This window comes from Passer montanus, unplaced genomic scaffold, assembly GCF_014805655.1.
Source record: "Passer montanus isolate IOZ18808 unplaced genomic scaffold, ASM1480565v1 scaffold120, whole genome shotgun sequence".
NCBI lineage: Eukaryota > Metazoa > Chordata > Aves > Passeriformes > Passeridae > Passer > Passer montanus.
Window position 1 is genome coordinate 281,058 of NW_024358723.1, and position 25,799 is coordinate 306,856.

At 43.3% G+C, this 25,799-nt stretch overlaps 1 protein-coding gene across 1 annotated transcript in view; it reads left to right on the forward strand.

The window, feature by feature from the left end:
• The window catches only part of MAP4K5 (mitogen-activated protein kinase kinase kinase kinase 5), a 63,405-nt gene that overhangs the window by 25,839 nt on the left and 11,767 nt on the right, over positions 1-25,799 (forward strand). The window contains exons 4-27 of the mRNA XM_039698084.1: positions 5,891-5,981; positions 7,122-7,186; positions 8,142-8,197; positions 8,643-8,690; positions 8,779-8,821; positions 10,027-10,099; positions 11,877-12,008; positions 13,255-13,317; positions 13,788-13,869; positions 14,483-14,599; positions 14,745-14,823; positions 15,452-15,510; positions 15,914-15,975; positions 18,551-18,595; positions 19,485-19,527; positions 20,074-20,284; positions 20,774-20,871; positions 20,969-21,010; positions 21,696-21,780; positions 21,904-21,983; positions 23,196-23,256; positions 24,153-24,155; positions 24,247-24,361; positions 24,494-24,552. Of these exons, the coding sequence (XP_039554018.1) occupies positions 5,891-5,981; positions 7,122-7,186; positions 8,142-8,197; positions 8,643-8,690; positions 8,779-8,821; positions 10,027-10,099; positions 11,877-12,008; positions 13,255-13,317; positions 13,788-13,869; positions 14,483-14,599; positions 14,745-14,823; positions 15,452-15,510; positions 15,914-15,975; positions 18,551-18,595; positions 19,485-19,527; positions 20,074-20,284; positions 20,774-20,871; positions 20,969-21,010; positions 21,696-21,780; positions 21,904-21,983; positions 23,196-23,256; positions 24,153-24,155; positions 24,247-24,361; positions 24,494-24,552 (1,812 nt within the window). The remainder of the gene's footprint in view (positions 1-5,890; positions 5,982-7,121; positions 7,187-8,141; positions 8,198-8,642; positions 8,691-8,778; positions 8,822-10,026; positions 10,100-11,876; positions 12,009-13,254; positions 13,318-13,787; positions 13,870-14,482; positions 14,600-14,744; positions 14,824-15,451; positions 15,511-15,913; positions 15,976-18,550; positions 18,596-19,484; positions 19,528-20,073; positions 20,285-20,773; positions 20,872-20,968; positions 21,011-21,695; positions 21,781-21,903; positions 21,984-23,195; positions 23,257-24,152; positions 24,156-24,246; positions 24,362-24,493; positions 24,553-25,799) is intronic.

Here is a 25,799-nt window from a genome sequence, read left to right on the forward strand (position 1 = left end):
GGGACATCTCCACTGTCCCAGGCTGCTCCAAGCCCCAGTGTCCAACCTGGCCTTGGGCACTGCCAGGGATCCAGGGGCAGCCACAGCTGCTCTGGCAATTCCAGCCCAGCCAGCAATTCCCAGTTCCCAATCTCCCACCCATCCCTGCCCTCTGGCAGTGGGAGCCATTCCCTGTGTCCTGTCCCTCCATGCCTTGTCCCCAGTCCCTCTGCAGCTCTCCTGGAGCCCCTTCAGGCCCTGCCAGGGGCTCTGAGCTCTCCCTGGAGCCTTCTCCTCTCCAGGGAACATTCCCAGCTCTCCCAGCCTCTCACACAGGTGAGCTCTGCAAGTAGAATAATTCACAGCTGTTGATGTGCCACCACTTTCCTCCATGATCTCCCATTTAAATCCAAGTTTATCATGAATTTACCAGCCCTGACCTTGCTCAGCTTCTGGGCTGGGCTCAGCTCCCAGCCCCTGACAGGGGGTGGGTTCCTGCAGTCCCCTCCCTGGCAGCTGGGGACGAGCAGCTCTTGTGCTGTGCAGGGAGAACATTCCACCGTGGGGCCGTGTCCCTCTCTGCAGAGCTAAAGCCCCACAGCAGAGAGGCTCAGTGACTCAGTCCCTGCTCAGTCCCACACTGTGCAGCATTCCCCTGATGGATGTTCCCACCCAGCGTGCCACACATCCCAAAACTGCCAACCCAACCTTCCCAATTCCCTGTTGTTCACCATCAAATCCCTGACTGCTAAACCAGAGTGTTTTATGGGTATTTTGTCACCTTTGGTCTAATTCTTTTTATCTTGCTGTCTCCCTCTCAGTGAAGTGTTTTCTACAAATTCTGTCTGGTTTTTCCCTGCTATCCAAGGATATTTAATTTTTGCCCTATTCCAGTGTCTCTTGCCAAGATTAATACTGCAGCTGCCTGGAAACTCTGAATTCGTTTGTTTTGTATTCATTCTTGTCGTCTTTGAGCAGCTATACATCTTCTCTCCTATCTCTGAGTCTCATCTTTCAGAATAATTTCTTCCATATTTTAGCCAAACTTTTCACATGGATGACTTCCCTTCTTTCCATCTGTTTGCTACTTCTCTCTCAGCTCCCTGTCTTTTTTCTCTTCCAAATCCTTTTTTCCCCCTTTCTCTATAAGTAACCCCCATTTCTTGCATGAATTCTTCATTTATAAATAGCAAATCACGAGATCATCTTTGCTGTCTCCCTCTGCTACAGGCAGCATCATTCCAAGTCATTCCTGGTGGGTTTTGTTGAGTGTTTTCTTCTTTTTTTTTTCATTTGTCGGAAATTTCAACCAAAAAAATGTTGGAAATTTTACAAAAAAGTAAACATCCCAGATTCCCATCCCTGATATTACTCCAGTTAGGAAAACCTTTTCATCTGTCCAGGCAATGGAGGTGAAGGCAATTTAAGCAAATTGCAAATTGTCCTATTGTAAAACTGGATACAGATTATCCCTTCTCCCCACTTCCCTGTTTTTATGTGCATGAAGGTTATCTTCTCACTGTCAGTCCTTTTCTAGCCCAAAACTCTGCATTCCCTTCAATTTTCCCCCGTTAGTCACAGTTCCTAGAACTGCCTTGGCGCTCGGCAGCGCGATCCACGCGCAGCTCCAGCTGCTGCCTGCAAGGTTTTGCTGCTCTGGGGATGTTCTCAACCGTGGTTTTCACGTGGGGCAGTGTGGAGCCTTTGTTTCTTTGTGCCAGGGTTGGGATTAAATGCACAGGACAGTATTTCTTGTTGGGATTCAGATGTTACTAGTTCTTATTTATGTTTGTCTGGGTTTGAAAAGCCAGGTGTCTGCTAAGGAATGCAGGAGCTTTCCCTGAAATGGAAAATGTAAATCTCCTCTCTCTGAATTATTAGAATTTTGAAATTAAGGGGCTCTCAGGTAAAGATATGGGAATAGGAGTAACAGTTAACTGCCCCATGGACAGAGAGAACTGCCCAGCTCTGACAGAGGGCAATAGAACAACACATATTTTACAAACCAGGACAATGTCACAGTCTCACAAACCCTGAGTTCTCCAGCACTTCACTCTAACAAACTAAAAATGGAGCCCCATCTCTCTCTACAAGGCCTTTTAAGGACAAACTATCCAATTAAGAAATTACACCTAAATTACTTCCACTTTTAACCCAAGAACCAACCACCCGTGCCTGCAATGGGGACTTTTTATCCAATTACACAAAACCACCCAAACCCATGGAGGAGAAGGTGAAGAAGAAGGAGCAGCCTCCACTCTAAAACTTCTATCTTGTTTTATGCCTATTACTGTAATCTAAACCCTCAAACTCTAAGTTTTCCACCCTGTGACGTTACACACTTCTAATCAACTCCACACCCACAATCCCAGTTCTGTCATTCCATTTTGGAAGTTTCTCCACAGGCTCAGGTCAGTGCAGTGTTCTCTTGGGGGTCAGAGCCTGGCAGCACAGAAAGTCTGGAATTCTCAGCACCCAGAGTTCCAACAGGTCAGGATTCAGCTGTGCTGAAAGGCTGCAGCTGACATTTCAAGGATTCTTTGGTTTGAAGAGGCCACTGGCATTTGGCATTGCATCCTCTGAGCTCATGGACAGCGGGTAGGGGAGAAAGATGGAATTTTTTCAGTGTGGGGTGGGAGGATTTTGCTTTCAATCTATTCAGATTTGACTTCCTTGAAAATACTTGAGTAGTTTCAAAATGCTCCAGTTTTGTCTGAGAGAATTCAGTGATTTCCTTTAGGAAGTTTGTTGGAGAAATGGGAGGAATGAATCCATGAGATTTAAGCTTGAATTAAAGAATCTTTTTAAAATGAATGAGAGGGACTTTAAACAATGGCCTGGAGGGACAGGACAAGGAGGGATGGCTTTAAACTGAGGGTAGATTTAAGCTGGATATTGGGAAGGAATTCCTGGCTGGGAGAGTGGGGAGGGGCTGGGTTGGAATTCCCAGGGCAGTTGTAGCTGCCCCTGGATCCCTGGCAGTGCCCAGGACCAGGCTGGACACTGGGGTTTGGAGGTGTCCCTGCCATGGCAGGGGTGGGATTCAAGTTCCCTTCCAACCCACCCCATTCCATGATTCTTTAAACTCAAGAATCCTTCACTCACAGTGACAATTTATAAGCAGGATGTGTGAATGCAAGTGAAGCTGTAGCTGCAAGGAACCTCTAAACCAAGCCCAGTGTGAAATCTGTGCTAATTTTATGGAAATTGTGTTGCCTTTTCTCTTTTTCATTGGTTAAAAAAATACTACTGATGTTTATGAAAAGCCTCTTGACATTTGAAACTTCTCTACTACTGTTTTCCTGCCCCAGTGAAGTGTTTCTTCATATAATTCAACATCAAGAACCCCTTGAGGATTTACTTAAATCAGTCAGGAGTGGGTTCCTGGGAGTGGGTTCCCTTTTACCTTTGCATTTTGTAGTTGTTTTCTTAAATGAAAGCCTGGCAGTCACTGAGACATAAAGGCTGTGATAATTTCTTTCAGAACACACTGGTGCTTCTCTTGCCAGTGACACAGTTCTCAGGGAAGCTGCCTCACAGCTCACAAATGTAAACATCTGTTTTAAAAGAGGTTATTAAAAATATTAGCTGTGCTGCTACTTAAATAAACACATGAAGAATTCAATTTACACCAGTGCTTGAGTCCTCTTGGACATGTCAAAGTCATCTGAATTAAAGGGAGCAGGATAAAGCTCTTCATGTTTTCTGGGTTGGACATCCCTGACTTTAATATAGGAGGGAATTTTACTGGGGAAACTTGAAACAAAAGTAAACATCCCAGAATAATTTGGCTTGCAAAGGACATTAAAGCTCATCCCATCCCACCCCTGCCATGGCAGGGACACCTCCCACCATCCCAGGCTGCTCCAAGCCCTGTCCAGCCTGGTCTTGGGCAGTGCCAGGGATCCAGGGGCAGCCACTTGAAACAAAAGTAAACATCCCAGAATAATTTGGCTTGCAAAGGACATTAAAGCTCATCCCATCCCACCCCTGCCATGGCAGGGACACCTCCCACCATCCCAGGCTGCTCCAAGCCCTGTCCAGCCTGGTCTTGGGCAGTGCCAGGGATCCAGGGGCAGCCACAGCTGCTCTGTGCCAGGGCCTCCCCACCTTCACAGCTGGGAGTTTCTTCCTCATATCCCATCTAAGTATCCCTTTCTTCAGCTTAAAGCCATTCCCCTTGTACTTCCATGTCAAAAGATAAAAAAAGTTAATAATATATTAAATGAAAGCAGACCTGCAGGGTTTGAGTTCAGGACTCTGGGGAGACCATCCTCTGCTTGGAAATTCTCTCAAGGGGATTTATTATCTGTATAAATACAAACAGAAATTGCATCTCTGAAATTATTGCTTTTTTAATTTATAAAAAAAGATCCTTTTATGTTGCAGAAGTGGCAGAACATGCCCTGCTCATAATGGATTTTTTAGTAGATCCTTTTTTTTTTCCACCAAAAAATAATATATATTTAGGATGTGCCAATGTGCACAGTCACCCAACCCCCCCCTGAGCTCTGAGTCAGCTGAGTGGGTGTGCAGGCTCATATGCTCCATCCAGGTCCCTTGGGAATGAAATATTCCTCATAACCAGCCTGTGGAACGTGGGCTCCCCTCTTTCCAGGCTCTGGAATTCAGCAGTCCTCACTGTTGGGAGCAGCTGGATGGAAACAAAGCTTGAAAAGTCAATTTTGAATTTACTCCTGTCCCTCCCTGGATCCCTGTGCTGCTTTCCTGGGGCTCTCTGAACTCCTGGTCACTCTCAGGCCACCAGCTCTGGTGGTCTTCAAGAAATACTTGTACAAGCCCTGCTCTCTTGGTCTTCAAAAAATATTTGTGCTTCGCTGTTGGAGTTCTGCATGCTGAGAATTCCAGACTTTCTGTGCTGCCAGGCTCTGACCCCCAAGAGAACTCTGCACTGACCTGAGGGCTGGAGAGGCTTCCAGAATGGAATGACAGAAGTGGGATTGTGGGTGTGGGGGTGATTAGAAGTGTGTGATATCACAGGATGGAAAACTTAGAGTTTGGGGTTTTAGAAAAGTAATAGATATAAAGCAAGATGCAGGTTTTGGGGCAGAGGCTGCTCCTTCTTCTTCACCTTCTCCTCCAAGGGTTTGGGTGGTTTTGTGTAATTGGATAAAAAGTCCCCATTGCAGGCAGGGGTGGTTGGTTCTTGGGTTAAAAGGGAAAATAATTGAGGTGTCATTTCTGAATTGTGCTGAGAATTCCAGACTTTCTGTGCTGCCAGGCTCTGACCCCCAAGAGAACTCTGCACTGACCTGAGGGCTGGAGAGGCTTCCAGAATGGAATGACAGAAGTGGGATTGTGGGTGTGGGGTTGATTAGAAGTGTGTGATATCACAGGATGGAAAACTTAGAGTTTGGGGTTTTAGAAAAGTAATAGATATAAAGCAAGATGCAGGTTTTGGGGCAGAGGCTGCTCCTTCTTCTTCACCTTCTCCTCCAAGGGTTTGGGTGGTTTTGTGTAATTGGATAAAAAGTCCCCATTGCAGGCAGGGGTGGTTGGTTCTTGGGTTAAAAGGGAAAATAATTGAGGTGTCATTTCTGAATTGGACAGTTTATCCCTAAAAGGCCTTGTAGAGAGAGATGGGGCTCCATTTTTGGTTGGTTAAAGTGCTGCAGAGCTCAGGGTTTGTGAGACTGTGACAGAGGTAAGAACTGATAAACATCTGAGCCTGAACCATCATCTCGAGTGCCTTTGATCCTGACCTTAGCATAGGTAGAAAAAAGCATCCAAAACCCAGCAAAGCACAGCACAAGGAGCCCAGCTGGGTGATGGGCTCTGTGCTCAAGGCTTTGGCCAGGATCCAGACCCTTGGAATGTTTTCCCAAATTCTGTGCATCCCTCCAGAGCTCTCTGAACGTTCATCATGTAACCCTGGCTTCCTGTTTTTCAGGAGATGACTTCTCACTGATCCAGCAGGAGATATATATGGTTAAAGAATGCAAACATTGCAACATAGTCGCCTATTTTGGGAGTTATCTCAGGTAAATCCCACTTTTTATATCAATGTTCCTGCTGGTTCTCTCCTAAAACAATCCCAGTCTGGTTTAGTCCTGTATTCTCATTAAATCTTCTTCCAGAGGTTGAATTGCCCTTGGTTTTTTGTGGTTTTTTTTTTTTTTTAAGCCAAGAAAATTGGCTTTAAAAAACAAAAGTGACTAATATTGTGTTTTCTCTGCTGGCCAAAAGGCTGGAATATTTTTATCACTAGGAACAGAAAGAAACATTTCCCTTGGAGACTCTTGCAACATATCCAGTCCTACTCACACATTTATCAGTTCTAATATAAAAGCAGCTCATTATTTCTCTAGAGCAGAATTGCCTTTGGATATTTTATTTAATTATGCTTGTCTGGGCTATGAGCGTATGGCTGGGGAGTTAAAAATCTGAGCTGCTGGTTAGAACATTTCTCACAGTTCTGGTGGAACAGAGGCAGAGCCAAGGTGGTGTCAGCTCCCTGCACCTTCCTTTAAATATTATACAGGAAAATATTGAATATTATACATTAAATATGAGACAGGAAATCAGGGAAAGTTCTCCATTTCTGTGGGAATATAAATCTGCACTTTTCCTGCTTGGTCTTTTTTCTATGAGACTTCATCTTTTTCTTGGAGGGCTGCATTTAAATAATCCCTGTAGCCCAAATGCACTCAACTGGAATTAAATTTCTAATTTCTAATTCTGAATTTCTATTTCTGCATTTTGGAGGGCATGAGGATTTTTTTTTAGATACAATTATGTAATTTCAGTTTAGGATTGAAACACCGAATCTAGTGTCATATTTAATCACACTAAATTTTGCTGATAACAGATAAACCTCAGGGGTTTTATTGTAGAGTTAAGCACCACCTTTTATGTTTAATGATGTATAAATATTTCTCAGGGACTTTGGAATAAAACTTTTGTTTTGATTGGTGGAAATTATATTTTCATATTTTTATATCAATATTTTATATTGATAATATGATAATTTGTATTAATAACAGTGTAACTGCTGGTCATGTCTCAGAATGTGTATTTTTAACAGAGAGTGATCAAGACTAATAGAAAATAATTTAAATGATGATGTTCTTCATCCAGATCAATCAGCTTCTGATGCCTGTGTTTTCATTTTGTTTTGGTAGCCGTGAGAAGCTGTGGATATGCATGGAATACTGTGGTGGGGGATCCCTCCAGGACATTTACCACGGTACTTGGCCAATTATTTTCACATATTTTACTTTGGGAAGCTTTCTGCAAAAAGAAAATTTAATAAATTAAATAAACCTACAGGGAATGCTTGGCACTGTATGTGGGGTTCTTTGGGAGGCATAAACAGTGATTTTTAGCTGCAGTCAATAGATTTTGAGAGCACTTTCCAGATACGGTGAGCAGCATTTTTAATATTTAATATTGACATTTTAATATTGACATAATATTTGACATTTAATATTTGACATTTAATGTTTGACAGTTTATGGCAGAACACTTGGATGTGGGGTGAGGAAGGAGTTTTCATTGGGAAATCTCAAAATTTGATCTTTAAAGGGGAAAAATGACTCTTATTCCTGCCCCTGTGAAATACCATCTCACTCCTGTATTATTTTCCTTCCTGAAGTTTCATCTGCAGTTGTTGATGATGTAGAATAATTTATTGGAGTTGTTGGAAAAAGCAGTTAGGGACTTGCTGTGCCTTTAAATGATAACACTGAGGTTTTGGGTGCCTGAGCTCTTTCTGCTTTATTTTTCAATTATTTAGTACAAATACAAAAATTTAAATCCATTAAAACAGTTCCAAGCCCCTTAGGCAGTCCCTGATATGAAACATTCCCATTTCTTATATTAAAATATTAGCAGATGCCACTCTTAGTTTCCTGACAATAGCAGAGTACTACAAAATCACTCGAAAAATAATAATTAATTCAATGAAAACAGGTTTTCTTCTCACTGTGGCTATTGTGTTCTGTGGTGGTGCTGTTGGGGTTTTTTTACAGAAAGCCTTTCTGTAAAACAAGCAAACAAACCCCTCTTTTCAGCTCAGTGCACAATACACATCATGTAAAAGCAGCCTTTAACTTTGGCATGGACAAACCATTTTTGGCTGTTTCACAGTGTTATTTATGTGCTGTGTGTTGTAAACTTAATTTTTGAATCTTTATTTCCAGTAACAGGACCTCTGTCAGAGCTGCAAATTGCTTATGTGTGCAGAGAAACTCTACAGGTACTGTACTTCTGCAGGTGCACCATAAAGTGTTCACTCCATGTAAATAAATAGGTACAGAATAATTAGTTCAATTCTAGCACTTCTATTGGGAATCAAGCAGACACCAATTAACCAGGGTAACCTGTTATTTTCCATATTGTAAATAAAAATGAAAAAGAAATTCTAGTGTGATATAGTGCAAATATTTGCTTAAATATTGAACTGCCTGACTGCCCTGTTGTGGTAAATTTGATGATGTGTGGGGGTAAAATACTGCAACCAGATAAATAAAATTCATTTTGTGACTGCTGATAGCAAAGAAATACAAGATGAAGCTTCTGCAAATCTCAAATATCTCCATTTCCAAATCAAATATATTGAGAAAATTAAATTTATTAAACAGAATTGGCTTTGTAGGATGTTAACAAATGGCAGAATAATTCATTGTGTCTTTTGTTTCCAGGGTCTTGCTTATTTACACATGAAGGGCAAAATGCACAGAGATATAAAGGTAACTTGGAACCTTGAGAAATTTATTTTACAGTTCCAAGTGCAGGAAAAATATTTCTGATAAAGATTTTGAATTCATTTTGTTTTAGGGTGCAAACATTCTCCTAACAGACCATGGAGATGTTAAACTGGGTGAGTTGCCTGAGTTCTGTAATACGGATTTAATTTCATTTATGGACCCATGTGGATGTGGCACTTGGGGACACGGGGCAGTGCTGGGGAATGGCTGGACTCCATAATTTAAAGTTTTTTTCCAACCTGGATGATTCCATGATTATTTGGGGCAATAGATGGTGCTAGAAGGTGATGACAAAGTGTGTATCCATGGCTAGGCTGTGTAGGAGATGAGAAGTTTTTATTCTCTTAAGAAATTACAGATAATTTCATTATTCAACCACTGAGCCTGTAAACCTCCCAGACTTTCTTGGAATTTGCCAGGCTGGCATTCCTGGATGTCAGTTTTTATCCCTTAGAGCCTTTGAGGATCCCCTGGTTGGAGCAGCCTGAGGAAAAGTGGGATCTGATCCTGGCTCTGTCTGTGGTGTTGGGCAATTCCACAAAGGTGGAGGAGAGGAAAACTCCCAGGTCTGCAGGGAGAAGCTTCCATGGGGTGTCACCATCCCATGGATGTCACCATCCCATGGATGTCACCATCCCGTGGATGTCACCATCCCTGCAGTCAGGGCAGCCGTGCCTCCAGACCCCTGTGGGGAAGCAGAATGCTGTGTTGGGAAAGGAGAGCTTTTTAAAGAAGGGAAAAATAGGAGTAAAACCTCAACACTGAGAGGAGATTGCAGTCCCTGCACTGAACTTGGCATGCACAGGGTAGCTGCCTTCTGCCTGCTTGGATCTTCCCAAGTTGTCCTCCAGCTTTCATGCCACCAATCAACCAAAACCAAATGGATTGAAATGATTTTTGGCTCTGCAGGACCACCTGATGTTTGAGGTTTCTGGGGGCAAGGGATGATTGGCCCCTAGACAGAGAGTGCAGGGCAGAGAGCAGCTGCCCCATCAGTCCCTCCATAAATAACACACAAGAGGTGCCTTTTCCAAGGCATGATGCTGTTTTTCCCCTTAAATTGAATATCCAAAAATTCTGGTTGATGTATTGTGAGGTGGAAAAAATTATCTAAGAGAGGAGCTGTGTGCAGAAAGAAAACTCTTTGATTTGAAGTCATGTCATTGAAAACTTTAATGATCCTGTTGTTAATCTTCAGCTGTTTCCCTAATGAATTTTTAATTTGGATGAGACACGTGATTGTTCTTTCATAGCACTGTAAGATTGGGGTCTTCAGCTGTGATTTCTGAGGCTCTGATGGTTTGATTTTATTTTCCAGCTGACTTTGGGGTAGCAGCAAAAATAACAGCCACTATTGCAAAGAGGAAATCCTTTATTGGCACCCCTTACTGGTAAGAAACCACTTTGGTTGCTGTGCTGCAAAGCTGAGCCTGTATTTATGCCAAAAATCCTCAAACACACACATATGTCTATAGAAATTGCATAAATTCCCTTTCTTCCAAGTCAAATGCCCAAAGGGTAAAAATCTGGGAAGCACTGATGTGTTGCTGTAACAAAAGCTACTTGATATGTGAGGCAGGGCTGTTGTTTCTCCCACATTTATTTCTGCAGATTATTCTCCCTTTTTGGGGGATACCAATGGTTATTTAGTTTCTCAGCCTTACATTTTTAGTGACTAAAACAGTGATGAAAACTGGTTTTTGTGCAGAAAGAAAACCACATTTTCAGACTGTCTTTAATTATCCCTACTGATTAATGGCTGCACAAGGCAGCATTTAATATGCAGATAATCATATGCAAATGATCATATGCAAATAAGCACCTCTGTGTCCAGAGGTGATCCAATTGCATCCCCCTCCTAAGATGCTTATTTAAATCCATAAGGAGCTTTTGGGTGCTTTGTGTCCCTGCCTTGCTCTTTAATGTGACATTTTTTGCTGTTTCTTGTTCGTTTTTATGATGTTGTGTTCAGCACATTTATTTTGTGTCCCTTAGTTTGTGTTCAGACATTTCAAAAGATTATACCCACTGTGGAAAACACACAAAGTTCACATTAATTGTCCTTAGATCCAAGATATTTCCAGAGCTCCAGGGAAAAAGCAACCCAATCCAAACTCCTGAAATACATACTTTGTAGAATAATACTGAAACAAATTGAATCATCATAAGTCTGTAGCTTCAATTAGTGTGTAATGTTTTTATGTATACATTAATAAAAACTTCAGAAGTATTTCTGCAGTGATCAAAACCCAATCTGAACATAAAATCCTTAACTTATTCCAACAGACATAAAAATGTACAAGTGTATAAACTTAATGTGTAATGTTTTATGTCTACATTAATAAAAATGTTAAAAGTATTAATAAAGTTTTAATTTAAAAAATAAGCTTTAAATTTAAGTGTTATTAAAATAAATTGTTTTTATTAAAGTATTAATAAAAACTTTTAAAGTATTTCTGTAATGATCAAAAACCAATCAGAGCATAAAATCCTTAACTTACTCTGTTGGACATAAAAATATTTGCATATTATACATATATATAATATATATATGTATTATATTTATATTATACACACACATATATATACATTTATATATATTTTTTTTTTATATAGATATATATATATACATACACACATTATACATATACATTCCTTGTGTTCATTCCCCCCCACCTCCCTTCTTTCTTTCTTGGGGGGCAATATGAGTTACTTTAAATTACAAATCACTGTCACAGACATCCAGTATGTGCACATAAAAATATGTATAATATTTTATTTATTTCTTATTTTATTTATATGTATGTATGTGGAAATAAAGGTTGGATATCAGGAAGAAGTATTTTTACAGAAAGAGTGATAAAGCTCTGGAATGGCTGCCCGGGGAGGTGGTGCAGTCCCCATCCCTGGGTGTGTTTAACAAAGCCTGGATGTGGCACTGGGGGCCAGGGCTGGGTTGAGCTGTTGGGGCTGGGTTGGACTTGGTGATCTTGGAGGTCTCTTCTAAACCAGTGATTCTGTGAATTTAATTTAATTTAATTAATATTTTATGAAAAAAAAATAAAATAATATTTTATTTTATTAATATTTAATGCATATTTTAATGCACATGCCCAGTTGTGTAGCTCTCCTAGTGAGCAGAGCCTGAGGGAGGTGTTGGTTTTGCAGGATGGCCCCCGAGGTGGCGGCGGTGGAGAAGAACGGGGGGTACAACCAGCTGTGCGACATCTGGGCCGTGGGCATCACTGCCATCGAGCTGGCAGAGCTGCAGCCACCCATGTTCGACCTGCACCCCATGAGGTTTGTGCCCGGGGGGCTCCTCTGCCTCCACAGCTCCCTGAATCCCTGCTGGAATTCAGCTGAATGTGGGGATTCAGCTGAAGCTTCTCTGGAGCTCAGGAGGAGAAACTCAAACTGAGATTCCTTCACTCAGTGGCTGTTTCCATGGCTGTCTTCAAGGCATCAGCCTGCTGAAATCGTGCATTTGGAATGTGTCTGGGTTTGGAAAGCCAGGTGTCTGCTGAGGAAGGCAGGAGGCTCCCCTGAAATGGAGAATGCAAACCCCCTCCCTCTGAATTATTAGAATTTTGAAATTAAGGGGCTCTCAGGCAAAGATATGGGAATAGGAAGAACATGCCCTGGCCCCCTGTGTTTCAGGGTGGTGGCACAGTCCCATCCCATGGGGGCTCAGCCCTCCTGCAGTGCCAGCTGTGCTTCTGCTGGAGCAGGGATCCTGCACAAGGGGGGAGTTTTCCTCTGCAGCTCCAGGGCTGCTGGAGATGGGCCTGGTGCTCCTGTGGGAATGCAGGGCAGGAGAAAGCTGCTCCTGTGGGAATGCAGGGCAGGAGAAAGCTGCTCCTCTGGGAATGCAGGGGGCAGAGGCTGCTGTGCTGTTCCAGGCTCAGATTGTATCCAGGTAGGAATGCTTGGCTCCTCCCCTGGGCGGAGCATCTCCCCATGGGATGCTGGAATTTGATCAGCCCTGCAGGGACACTCAGTGGCCATGGACAGCAGAGATCTCCTGGAGGGAGGATTGGCTGTGGGAGAGATAAAGAAAAAACTGTCCCACGGACAGAGAGAACTGCCCCAGCTCTGACAGATGGGACAGAACACACAGCCCCATTCCAAGCCTAAGGCAGAATGGAAATTAGAAGCAAAATCTTGAAGCTGTTACATTTTTGGAGGCACCTGGCCTAGTGGAAGGTGTCCTTGCTCCTGGCAAGAGGTTGGAGTGAAATGGGATTTAAGGTTCCTTCCAGCCCAAACTATTCTGGGATTCCAGAATCAAGAATCTGATGAAGAACAGAGACAGATTTACTGCTGATAGGAAACCACTATAGAAGCCATACCCCAATATTTAACAGGATTATGGTACTAAAAATATTTAAAGATAAAATCAACAGATTCCCTGTATCTCTCCTTTAGCCCCGTGCAACCATTTTCACTGATATGATTCTCACCATAATGTGTTAAAGTATTTGGATTTTAGAATGAAATTAATTATTTTTTATCACATTATATCATTATATTCTTTCTTTCCCTTTAGGGCTCTGTTTTTAATGTCAAAAAGTAATTTTCAACCACCAAAGCTAAAGGAAAAAGCAAAATGGTAGGTGGAGATCCTTCCTTTGATCTATATTTTATTGGAATTTCATAATCCTTAAGATCCCTTCCAACCCAAACCATTCTAAGATTTTATAGATAAAGAGCAAAAATATTTGTCATTATTGAAGAAGAGACACTTCTTTGGTGTTCTTTATGTGTTCTAAAAGAAAAATCTTTATTCTTTCCCCTTGATTCCTGAATGGTTTAATCCTTTCCTCGTTTCTTTACCCTGTCAGAAATTCCTGGTGCCATTCTTGGTTTGTTTTCTGTACCAAAATGTTTTCCATGCAAGTTCCATGAATCAAATGGATTTTTTTCCTTATTTTGTTAACTTGGAAATTTAATTTTTCAAACCTGAGGTGAGATACCTGCACAGTGTTCTACTTTATCACACCCTCTTGTAATCTGCTTAGCAGCTGTCTTAAAATCAATAATACCTTGAAAAATTCAATATAAACCCTCTTTTCCTTTAAGGTCAGCAACATTCCATAATTTTGTGAAAATAGCACTTACAAAAAATCCAAAGAAGAGACCAACAGCAGACAGACTTCTTTCTGTAAGTGACTTGGGACCTTTGGTGACCTCAGGAAGGGATCTTTTGCTTCAAAATGAGGAACAGATCAGTAGGAAACCAAAGGGAAACCAATTTTTTTTAATCTTATAACTCAGGTGGTGAAATCTGAAGGAAAAACATGTTGCTCAGCTGTTAGCAAGTGGATTTTGTTCAGTATTTTTACACAGTTTTATACATTTTTTGGCCAATTACAGAAATTGGCTTCATGTTCTCAACCTTGGCCTTCCTGCAAGGGGCTGCCTTGGAGCTGTGGAATATTTGCAAATTCAGGCACTCAGACAAAGTTGGACTTTCCTGACTCCCAAAAATTTCAGCAGCTCTTGATGTATCTGTGCTTTCCCAAGCTCTGAACTACTGATATAAGAAATAAAGTTCAGGTGTAATTATTTGTTTGACTCAAGTTTAATTTGCAAGTGGCTCAGAACATGGTGTTTCCCTATTGATGTTCTTAGAAAATCCAGCATTAAGGAGTCACTAAAATAACAGTGAAAGCACAAAAAATAAATCAGTAACTCTACTGAATGTTTATTACTGAAATTATCGTATTAATTGCATGTTAAAACTTCATTTTTTGTGTTCTTTCCTGTGGTTACAGCACAGCTTTGTGGGGCAGCCTGGTCTCTCCAGGTCTTTAGCAGTTGAGCTGTTGGACAAAGTCAACAACCCTGAGAACCACACCCACTACGGAGAAGTGGACGACGACGACTTTGAGGTGAGAACATCTTTTTTATTCTCTGCCTTTTGTTAAAAGTGGCTCTTTAAATAGCTTTGCTTTGGGAATCTAAAATTGGAGCTCAGACAGGAGCTGCTCCTGCTGCTGTTGGTCTTTGCCTCACGTGTGCCTGCTGTCCCTGCAGCCTCACTCCGTCATCCGCCACACCATCCGCTCCACCAACAGGAACATCCGGGCAGAGAGGACAGCGTCAGAGATCAACTGTGAGTTCTGCTCTGCCTTCCCCTTTTCTGGGGGTCCTTTGCCTCTAGGGTCATTTCCCAAAAATCTTTTTCCATTTGGGAAGCAAACCCTGGAGAAGCAGCATGTCAATCTTCGACGATAATTATCAAAACTAAATTTAACATTAATATTAATAAACGACGCTGATAGTTGTTTATTTACATAGTTACTTTATTTATTTATTTTTACTATTTATTTACTTTGATGGATCTAAGCTAAAATGCTGAGGGTAGAAATGGTTTTATCTGGAGGTTTGGTCAAAAGCCTTTGGTAGCACCAATAGTGGCAGCTCCATCACACTCTGGGAAATTTGCTCTTGAAGAGCCTTTTTCTCCTCTTTCACATGCATTTCACAGTGACAAGTGGTTAAATACTTACAGTTCTGTGACTTGGTATTTGCTTTTGGCCTTTCTTGTGGGTTTCATATTTGCAAATTCAGGCACTCAGACAATGAGGCTGATAGTGAAATGCTGCTCCTTTGAGAGGCAAATTCAGAGTTGTGTACACAAGATTTACATCTGTTCCTACCTGCGTTTCACTGTAGTGAGCACTGCAAGGATCCCAGTGCAAGATTGTGTGTATTAATTGTGAAATTCTTACATTTTCTAGTTGATAAGCTGCAGTTTGAGCCCCCTCTACGGAAAGAAACAGAAGCTCGGGATGAAATGGTAAGGACAAGTTTGGTATAAATAAAATAAGTTTTATTTAACAAAATCACATTATCTTCAATATTTTGTGGTTCAACCCTTAGCAGCTTGCTGGAAAAACGTTTTTAAAGTTCCCTAAGTGACCCTCACTGGATTTGTCACCATCAATTTTTGTTTTCCTGTTATTTATTGCTGCTTGATCGGGACATTACACCATTTCCTGGTGCTGCTTTTAACCCTTAAGAAGAATATATAAATGTATAGATTGTAAGATGTTATTTCTCTTCGGAATTTGATTTTACTGTTTGTGGATTGTCCTGCAGGGCTGGAAACGCCTCAGGCCTCTTTGTGTGTGGTGGATTAGGTAATTTAAGATACTTTAGTTGGACAGGGGAAAATAAAATGACAATTTCTGCATCTTCAGGTTGTGGCAGCTGGCAGTGACTTTGCTTCACATTGGAATCCTTTTGTTGATGGAAGCAACAAGTAAGTACAGATAAAACCAGCTTTTATTTCTGTGACTTATTATGAAACTGAAAGAAAAATGAGATATGTTAAAAAAATCAAACCATAAGCCCTGATCCACTTTAATATTGATAAATTAAGGAGATATTACCCAGTGTGCAGCCCTCCTTCTGCAGGTGCTTGGTCAGTTCTCTTGTAGAGTGACTTTTAATCTCTTTTAACCACCACCAGCAGCTTGTTTGAAGTTGGTAGGTGGGAAGTGAAGTGTAAATGCACGGCCAGGACAGTGACATAACACAGCCACAGTGAATTTCCTGCAGCAGAGCTGGGTTCAGGATCCTGCTCTGGCCTCACACTTCTCTTCTGAGCTGTGGCTGTGGTTGTGACATCCTGTGACAAGGCCTGAGCCCAGCCCTGAACTCGAGAAGGGGAAGGAGAAACCAGTTCTGAATGTTGACTTTTGCCAAGCTCAGTAACACTGCACCACTCCTCCTGCTCTGGGGGAATTTATAACCCAGCCATGGAGTGTTTTGGGGTGAAATGTTTGAGGGAAAGATGTGTTTGTAGGTGGTTTCTGTGGGACAAAGCAGGCCTGAGGTACAGGAGCACAACTCCCTCCAAGTTAGGACTGATTTTTTTTTAGGTGTGTACCTTCTTTTTGCTGCTAAAAAGTGCATTCTGCCTTTAAAGGGTTTTCAGTCAGGAGTGTGGAGCTTCAGATGTAGAAAAAGATATCTGGGCTCAAACCATTGCTCAGCTCAAAGAGCCTGTTTCCCAACTTTATTTGGAACTGGGCAGCAGACAGTGGATTTCTCTGGCTTTTTTTGCTGCAGATAAAAGTCTTGCATAAGCTGTCAGCTGACATTACAGCCCCCTGGAAAGCTGGGCGAGATTGCCAGGATTTGATGCTTTTTAAGCATCCTGGTTCTCCTGCTCCCAGTCTCGTTGGAGCAGGAGTTTGGGGGCTCTGGGGCTGAGCTCTGGGGGGCTCTGGCTCTCCCCTGCCTGTTTCCCTCCCCTCCCTGTGCCCTGGGTTTGTTTGTGTGACCCTGCTGAGCTGTGGATTGAAGCCTTGCTGGATTTTCTGCAGACAGCTGGAATCTGTGGGGTCTGAGGGAGGGAAGCTCCTCCTGGCACAGGGCCTCAGGGATTTGATCCTGTCCTGTGGCTCTGTCTGCAGCAGGCTGTGCTAAAGCTGCAGCAAGCATTCCCAGGGCTGTAAATCAATAAATAGGTACAGATTCATTGGGAAGGAGGGCAGGGACAGCAGTCCTGGATGGCAGATCCGTGCTGCTCACTTGGAAACCACTTCCAGTTGGAAAGATAAACAGGAAATGCATAACTCCTCTGTCCCAGCAGTTGTGAGTAATCCTGGGATGTGCAGAGGATGTATGCTGGGGTCCTTGCTTTTCATGGCCTCTGGCTTTTATCAGAGTGGATGCTGAGGGCTATCTTTGAGGAATTATTTGACCAGTTGGAAAGATAAACAGGAAATGCATAACTCCTCTGTCCCAGCAGTTGTGAGTAATCCTGGGATGTGCAGAGGATGTATGCTGGGGTCCTTGCTTTTCATGGCCTCTGGCTTTTATCAGAGTAGATGCTGAGGGCTATCTTTGACTGAGGAATTATTTGTCTGGGAAGGGGAATAGCAGAATATGTGATTGAACTGGTTCCTTCATTTTAAAATTACTTCTGTAAAAATGTCCTGCATTATAGAGGTGGTTTTTGTTGATGGTTTTCATAGAATCCCAGAAAGGTTTGGGTTGGAAGGGACATTAAAGCCCATCTAATTCCACCCTCTGCCATGGCAGGGACACCTTGTACCATCCCAGGTTGCTCCAAGCCCTGTCCAGCCTGGCCTGGGACACTTCCAGGGATCCAGGGGCAGCCACAGCTGCTCTGGGCAACAAGAACCTTTCAAAAAGAAAAACTTTTTCTCCTTTAAATTTTGTAGTAATTCCTGTTGGTAACTGTCTGCTGCTCTCCCTCAGAAGTGACTTGCAGAGATATTTCACATTAATCCAAAATTGGCTGGGTTTTCCTGGTCATTGCCCTTGAAAGACAGAGCTTGAAAATTGCCATTTTGCAAAATTTTATCAAGTTGTTTATTTTTTTTTCTTCAAGGTTATATTTTCAGTGCTGCTTTGATCCTCTAGTCACAATTTTTTTTTTTTTTTTTGTCCCTGGAGTGGCTTTGAAACAAAAATTCTAACTGTATTGGGAAACAGTCTGGGTCTTTAGTGTATATGTATAAATAAGGAAACTTCCCTTTAAAGGCTTTTCTCCATTTGTCTCCAAGTAACTTCCTCTGTTCTTTTTTCTCTCTTTTTTTATTATACTGTTGTTAGACATTTCAACAATATTTGAAATGCCAGGTAGGGAAGTGAAAGCTGATGGTGTGGAAGAGAATCCAGTGATGTTTAGGGTGTAAGGAGAGGGAAAGGACCTTAAAGAGTGGAACTTAGTGCAGAGAATTATTTGTTTTGGAAAGGGCTGGGAGATGTTTGTTGTGAAACTCAGTGACATCAGGGATGGGTTGAGTTGCACGTGTCGACCTCAGAGCTGAGCTCTTAATTTTATAAACATTCTGCCTTAGGGGACTGCTCACAAAATTTGGAGATGGGAGTGAAGATGTTGAAGAGTGAGTGGATCTCCTTCCTGTACACTTGCTCTGCTCCAAAAGCTCTTCCCTCAAAATGCTGCAGGAGGCTTTGCCACTCACCCACTGAGGGCTGGCTGCTCTCTTGGCTCCTTCCCTGATCCTCAGGAGAAATCCCAAAGCTCTGCTTCCTCCCCTGCTCTCCTCCTTGAGTTATCTTAGTCCCTGACCCCTAAAAGCAGATTTTATGAAGAATCCATCATGAGCAAGGCCTGGCTGGGACAGGATGATCCTGCACAGCTCGGGTGTCCCAGTGTTTGTCTGATCCCAAAGCAAGGCTGCAAACTGGAATCCCAGAATCCCAGAATGGTTTGGTTGGAAGGAACATTAAAAATCATCTTGTTCCACTCCCTGCCATGGCAGGGACATCTTCCCCCATCCCAGGCTTGCTCCCAGCCCTGTCCAGCCTGGCCTTGGACACTTCCAGGGATCCAGGGGCAGCCACAGCTGCTCTGGGCACCTGTGCCAGGGCCTCACCACCCTCACAGGGAAGATTTTCTTCCCAATATCTCACTCAAATCCACCCTTTTCCAGCTTAAAACCATCCCCCCCTTGTTCTGGCACTCCAGGCCCTTCTCTAAAGTCCCTCCAGCCTGAGATCCAGTCCCTGAATTGATTTTACAAACTTCAAATATCCTTCCCCACAGATTGCTCTGTAACACTGGTATTTATGAAAGAACAGGAGTTCATTAAAAACCAACACTTCTAACGAGATTAATGAGCTTCTTCCCTGCTCCTGCATTTCTAGTTTAACCCTGTGTGTGCAAAGCTCTGCTCTGCCTTTTCTGTGCCTCTGGTTTGTCTTATTCCCAGTCCTCAAGGAGTTCTGGCTTTGGTGTAACTCACACAACTGCTGCCCTTTTCATTGCAGATCAACACTAAAGCGAGCTGGGCCACCCCCACTGCCTCCCAAGGTGAGAAATGTGGGATTTAAGGGATTCAGCCAGACTGGGATGGCCTCTTGTTCTTATTCTGCCTGTGATACTCCATCAGAGAGGAAGCTCTGAAATGATTCTGCTGTCAGATGTTTTATTTTCATGGAACCACACATCTCCTGGACTGGAAAGGACCCACAGGGATCAGCTAGGGCAGCTCCAGGCCCTGCCCAGACCCCAACAACCCCACCCTGGCATCCCTGGCAGCTCCTGGAGCTCTGGCAGCCTCGGGGCTGTGCCCATTCCTGGGGAGCCTGGGCACTGCCAGCACCCTCTGGGGAAGAGCCTTTCCTGAAATCCAACCCAAACCTGCCCTGGCACAGCTCAAATCATTCCCTGGGTCCTGTCCCTGCTCTCCAGGGAACTTATCTTTCTTACATTGTGGTGCCCAAAATCACACACACATTTCAAAGGCTGATACATTTTTATGTAGCAGCATCTGACTGAAATTAAACTTGTCTGAGGTTTGTTCTTCCCAGGTGCCATTCCCAGTTCCTCACATTTCCCCTCTTTGGTTCCTTGCAGCCAAGGATGAACAATTACCCCGAGGAGAACCTCCCTGATGACAACAGATGCCAGACAATAAAACACTTCCCAGAGTCCCAGAGCAGAGCCCCAGCAGCCCACAGGAGACAGAGCATCCCAGTTTGTGGGCCCCAGGCAGATTCCTGCCCCATGGGGATGACCAGCAGCATCAGCAGCCCTGGACTGCTCACAGCCAGATACAGCGACCTGGGTAAATGCCTCACCTGTCCAAAGCTGCCTGGCACCTTGGAAAGGAATTGTTTCCAGAGCCAGCTGTTCCCAGTAGATAACATTTTAAAACAAGCTGGTCACGAGGTGAAGTTTTCCTTTTTCCATGTGTGGTTCTTATTAGAGCCATGGTGGGAATGTTCTTCCCAAAACAAGGACACTCGGCCAGTCAGTGTTGCCTGCAGGAACAGGAGAAAAACAATGAATGTGTGGGGAGGACCTTGCCACAGGAGAAAAACAATGAATGTGTGGGCAGGAGCTTGCCACAGCTTTACTCTCAGTGGGATTTGTCCCAGGGACTGTTTGGGTAATGGGAAGTGTGCAGCTCAGTGCTGGGAAGGGTTCAGCTCCCTGAGATGTGGCTATGCAATGTCAGAGCTCACTCCTCCACTCCAGCTCAGCACAGGGGAGAAGAGATTTTCTATTTCACTGTGTCAAATAAGCTGCAAACCTTGTCTGGGCTCCTTTTCAGGCAATGGGAATGGGATGCTGAAACACATCGAGGAGAATGCAGAAGGACCTGGACAAATCCCTCAGCTGCCACGGAAAAAGGAGAAGAGAGATTTCCCTGTAGGTGTTGGGACTCTGGGGCTGCTCTCACTGTCATGTCCTCGAGCTGATCAGTGCACAGGAGGGGTTTTATGATCTTTTTTCTTTCTTCCCACAGAAACCAGCAATCAATGGTTTGCCTCCCACTCCGAAGGTGCTGGTAAGAAATCCACGTGCACTGGGAGTTATGGAAACCTCTCTGGTGTGGAATAAGGCACCAGCTCACTTGGGGGATTTTCTGCATCTCACAGCCAGCTGCTTTTCCAGTGCTGGATCCATAATACTTGTTTCCATTTTTTAAAACCTTCCTGTCACTGTTCAGTGTGGATGTGAAGGCTTGGAGGCTTCTCTGGCTCCCTGAGTTGTGATCTCCAGTGGCAGCCCCTGCTTAGGCAGAGAAATAAATGGGAAAAGGTTGTAGTGATGGCAGGGTTTTGACTGTTCTCCCTTCATGTGCCATTTTATAAGCACTCAATATTCATATGATTTTTATATTCAATAAATAATAGTCAATATTCAGATAATATAGGTTAATTCAGATTGGAAAAGCTCTATAAGATGAGTGAGTCCAACCATTCCCCCAACACTGCCAAGGCCACCACTGAGCCATGTCCCCAGGTGCCACATCCACACGGATTTTAAATCCCTCCAGGATGTATTTAGGTACCAGTAGGTACCTAAAGTTGTTGATACCATTTTGAGCCCTCTTTGCATTTTTGAATGTCCATAAATTCAAATTAAAGGGTGTGAAAGGCTGTGTGTGTGTTCAGCTGTATGTGAGTGGCCAGGAAATCAGCTCTTGACACTCTAAATTTGTTTCAGGTTTCAGTTTTGGTGTCTTTCAGATGGGAGCCTGTTTTTCCAAAGTCTTTGATGGCTGTCCTTTGAAGATTAATTGTGCAACTTCATGGATACATCCAGATACTAAAGGTAAAGTTCTGTTAGGTTTGGTGATGGGCTTGGGATAGAAAACAATTTGTGAAGTTATTTTAGGTTTGCATTTGAAACTTCCCCAAGTGGGAAGGGAATAATCCTTTTCCATTGATTTTTCAGATCAGTACATCATCTTTGGCACAGAAGAAGGGATCTACACTCTGAATCTGAATGAACTTCACGAAGCAACCATGGAGCAGGTGAGTTCTGGAGGGCTGAACACACAGAACAGGTTTGGGGATGTTATGGAGAATGAACTTTGGCACTGGAGGGAGAAGTGGATACCAGGCTCTGGGGCTTAGAGATTCCCATCAAAGCCAATAAGGAAAACCTGAAAATTATTTGTTCCCTGACCTACCTGTATTTTTTACTTTGTCAAATCTTCCATCTCCTTGGAGGACAATTCCCTGCCCCTTCTCCCTGCATTCCATCCCCACTAGATGGCACATTGCAGCTCCTTGATGCAAAGCCCTCAATCATTTCATTCAGCTGCTGCTGCTGTTATCCCCAAGAAGCTTTTCCTGGGCTTTCTAACCCTTTCCAAAGCCATGTCCTGCAGTCGTGGTCTTAAATCTGGTGTTTCTGATCATGATGTTCTTGGAATCTCCTTCCTTGTGTGTTTTCATCAATTATTTCATGTAACAGTCCTCTCTGGGCTTTTCCATGTGCTTTTTATGTCCCAAGGAAGGGTTGGTTATGCCAGTGGTGGGTAGGGAGAACATTCAGTGCACTTCAAACAAAGTTTCCTTTTCCATGAGAGCATTCCCAGCTGGCAGAGGTCAGGTGTGACCACCTGAAACCCCACAGGTTTCTGCCACACCACTTCTTCCCACATTTCCTTTTATCCATTTGCTGATTTCTCCCCTCCAAATGCACATTCTGAACTGTTTCTCCAACTCTGGTTGCATCTTCCCGAGTGCTTCCTGTCTGTCCAGGGTTAACATCTCCCAGTTCCAGGAGAATCTTTTTTATTCCATTTGTAGTTTTTCAGTGGAAACACTGAATAAACCCAGAGCTATTCTATTAAACAGAAAATTGCTGGGAGATGCTCAGGGTTTGTGTCCAACCAGTTGGATCTTTTCTTTCCACTCTTTCTCCTACACCTATTTTCTTACTTTGCACATGGGAATGGCACATGGGACAAAGTGTTCTAGAATGATGGAATGGTTTGGGATGGAAGGAAGGGACTTAAATCCCACCCAGTGCCACCCCTGCCCTGGGCAGGGACACCTTCCACTGTCCCAGGCTGCTCCAAGCCCTGTCCAGCCTGGCCTTGGACACTTATTCCAATATTCCATTGTCTGTCTGTGCAGGGCTAAGTAAGGGTCCAAAACAGGGAAGAAACAGGAAGGTGGGATTTTCACAGTTAAAAATTCCTGTAGGTTTCTATTAATGGAATTATTTTTTCCCAGTTATTTCCTCGGAAGTGCACCTGGCTGTACGTTATCAACAACACCTTAATGTCCCTGTCAGGTGAGTGTCAGTGCAGGGAAATGATTGCAGCCATAAATAAACAGGAACATTTAAACCATGGGTGGATGCAGTGTATGGGGTCAGTCTGGGGAAGGGAAGGCTCCAGGGAGAGCTCAGAGCCCCTGGCAGGGCCTGAAGGGGCTCCAGGAGAGCTGCAGAGGGACTGGGGACAAGGCATGGAGGGACAGGAGCCAGGGAATGGCTCCCACTGCCAGAGGGCAGGGATGGGTGGGAGATTGGGAACTGGGAATTGCTGGCTGGGCTGGAATTGCCAGAGCAGCTGTGGCTGCCCCTGGATCCCTGGCAGTGCCCAAGGCCAGGCTGGGACACCCTGGGACAGTGGGAGGTGTCCCTGCCATGGCAGGGCTGGCACTGGGTGGGATTTAATGTCCCTTCCAGCCCAGACTGTGGAATTCTGTGATCCTAAAACAAAACCTGTGTCCCTTTGAAGGAGGATGAGGTGGCTTTCAAGTACTGCTGATCCAGCAGTTTTCCTGATTCCTGGGCAGTCAGTTGTGCTGGAATAGAACATTCCAGACAGGAATGAGGCACTGCCATGGAGGCTGATGGTGGGACTGTGCCTTTAAATATACAGGATTTATATAGCACTTGTCTTGGTTTATCAATAAGAAAATATCTTAAATATTTTTAAATATAATTAATAATATAAATATATTCTTTATTTACTATATTATTATATACTATATTATACTATACACTATATATTATTTATTTACTGTAATTTATTGTAATTTTGTAATTACAGCCTTTAAAAATGTTTGCAGAAAACTAACTGTAATTAAATGAGCTCTGATCTTCTCTATATTCATTATTATTTTTATCTTGGTTTGTTTCCCTTCATATCTGGACTTGGCCTACCTGACACCTGTTTGCAGAAGGTAATTTGTTCCATCCTTGCATTTTCCTGAACATTGCAGATCTCTGCTGGAGGAGTGGCTGAGATGTCAACTGTGCTTTTCTCTCTTGCAGGGAAAACATTCCAGCTCTACTCCCATAATTTAATAGCATTGTTTGAACAAGCCAAAAAAACAGGATTAGCTGCTCATATTCAAACCCACAGATTTCCTGACAAAATACTACCAAGGTACAAACCTTTCACTTATACATAATTATGAATAAGTGAAAATAGCCATAAATTGTGTTGGTGCTGTTGAGTTGGTGTGTGAAGGGCCCTGACATCTGTTATTGATGCACTTTTTGGTGATTATTATTCCAGGAAATTTGCCTTAACAACCAAGATCCCTGACACAAAAGGATGCCACAAATGCTGTATAGGTGAGCAGACAAATCCAGCTTTGCCATTTGTTCCCCTGCCCTTTGTCCCTGGACATGGCATGTCTGAAACTCATTTCTTTTTAATAAACTCAAGAGTTCTTTGTTCAGAAAAAAGGCTGAGGGAAAATTGGGATGGTTCAGCCTGGAGATGTTCCAGAGTGACCTAACTGGGGCATTTCAGTGCCTAAAGGAGCTACAGGAAAGATGGAGAGAAACTGTTGATAAGGGAGGGAGTGCCAGGCCAAGGGGATGGCTTCCCACTGCCAGAGGGCAGGGATGGATGGAATTTTGGGATTAAATCCTCCCACACCCCTGGCACACCCACAAACAGCATTTCTGCCTTGTCACCTTGGCTCAAGGTGTGACCCAGGTCCAATTTTAGTGAGGAAAGCTTGAATATTTTCCACCAAGAAAGGATCAGTAGGAATAAAAATTCAGGCAGCCTGGGGAGGGCAGAGCCATAGGTGCAGTTTGAAGGGCACAGAAAGAGTTAAAGCTTGGGAAGTTGTGGATTTGTCCTTTCCTTTCCCTGGTGCTGTGTGAAATCAGAATCCTGGAATTGTCAAGGCTGCAAAAGCCCTCTGAGATCTTCCATCCATTCCCCCAGCCCAGCATTAACCACATCCCCAAGTGCCACACCTGCAGATTGTACCTTTGCACCCCTAAAATAGAAATATTAATATTGTAAATACAAATATAAAATGCATTATAAAATATTCTATAATATATATAGTCTATTTTAAAATATAAATATTGTCAATATATATATCAATATAAAGCTGCACGCTTGGAGATCCTGTTCAGCTCATCTGAAGTGCCCACAGCAGCCACATTTACAAATAATTCCTGAAATCAGGCTGCTCCTGTGTCCAGCTGAGCTTAAAAAGCCACCCCCAAGCCCTGTCTCTTGTATTTCATGAGCTCCCCAGGAGTTTCCCGCCTTCCCTGCCTGGGAATTGGTTCTGGTCCAGGCTGACCCCCCAGCCCCAGGGGGGGCACTGCAGCTTTTCTGCCCACTCAGCCTCTGAACTGGCACTCCAGGAATGCAACTGGTTGTTAATTAAAGCTGTAATGGAATTTATCTGGGACGTGGCACGGTGTGAATCACTGTGGGTGCTGGAATGGGAGGGCAGAAGGCAACAAGTGGGAAAGTGGTGGAACAAGATGGGCTTTGAGGTCCCTTCCAAGCCCAGTCCTGCCATGATGTGATTTTATAATGCTGTTTCTTAACTCCTTTGTAAACATAG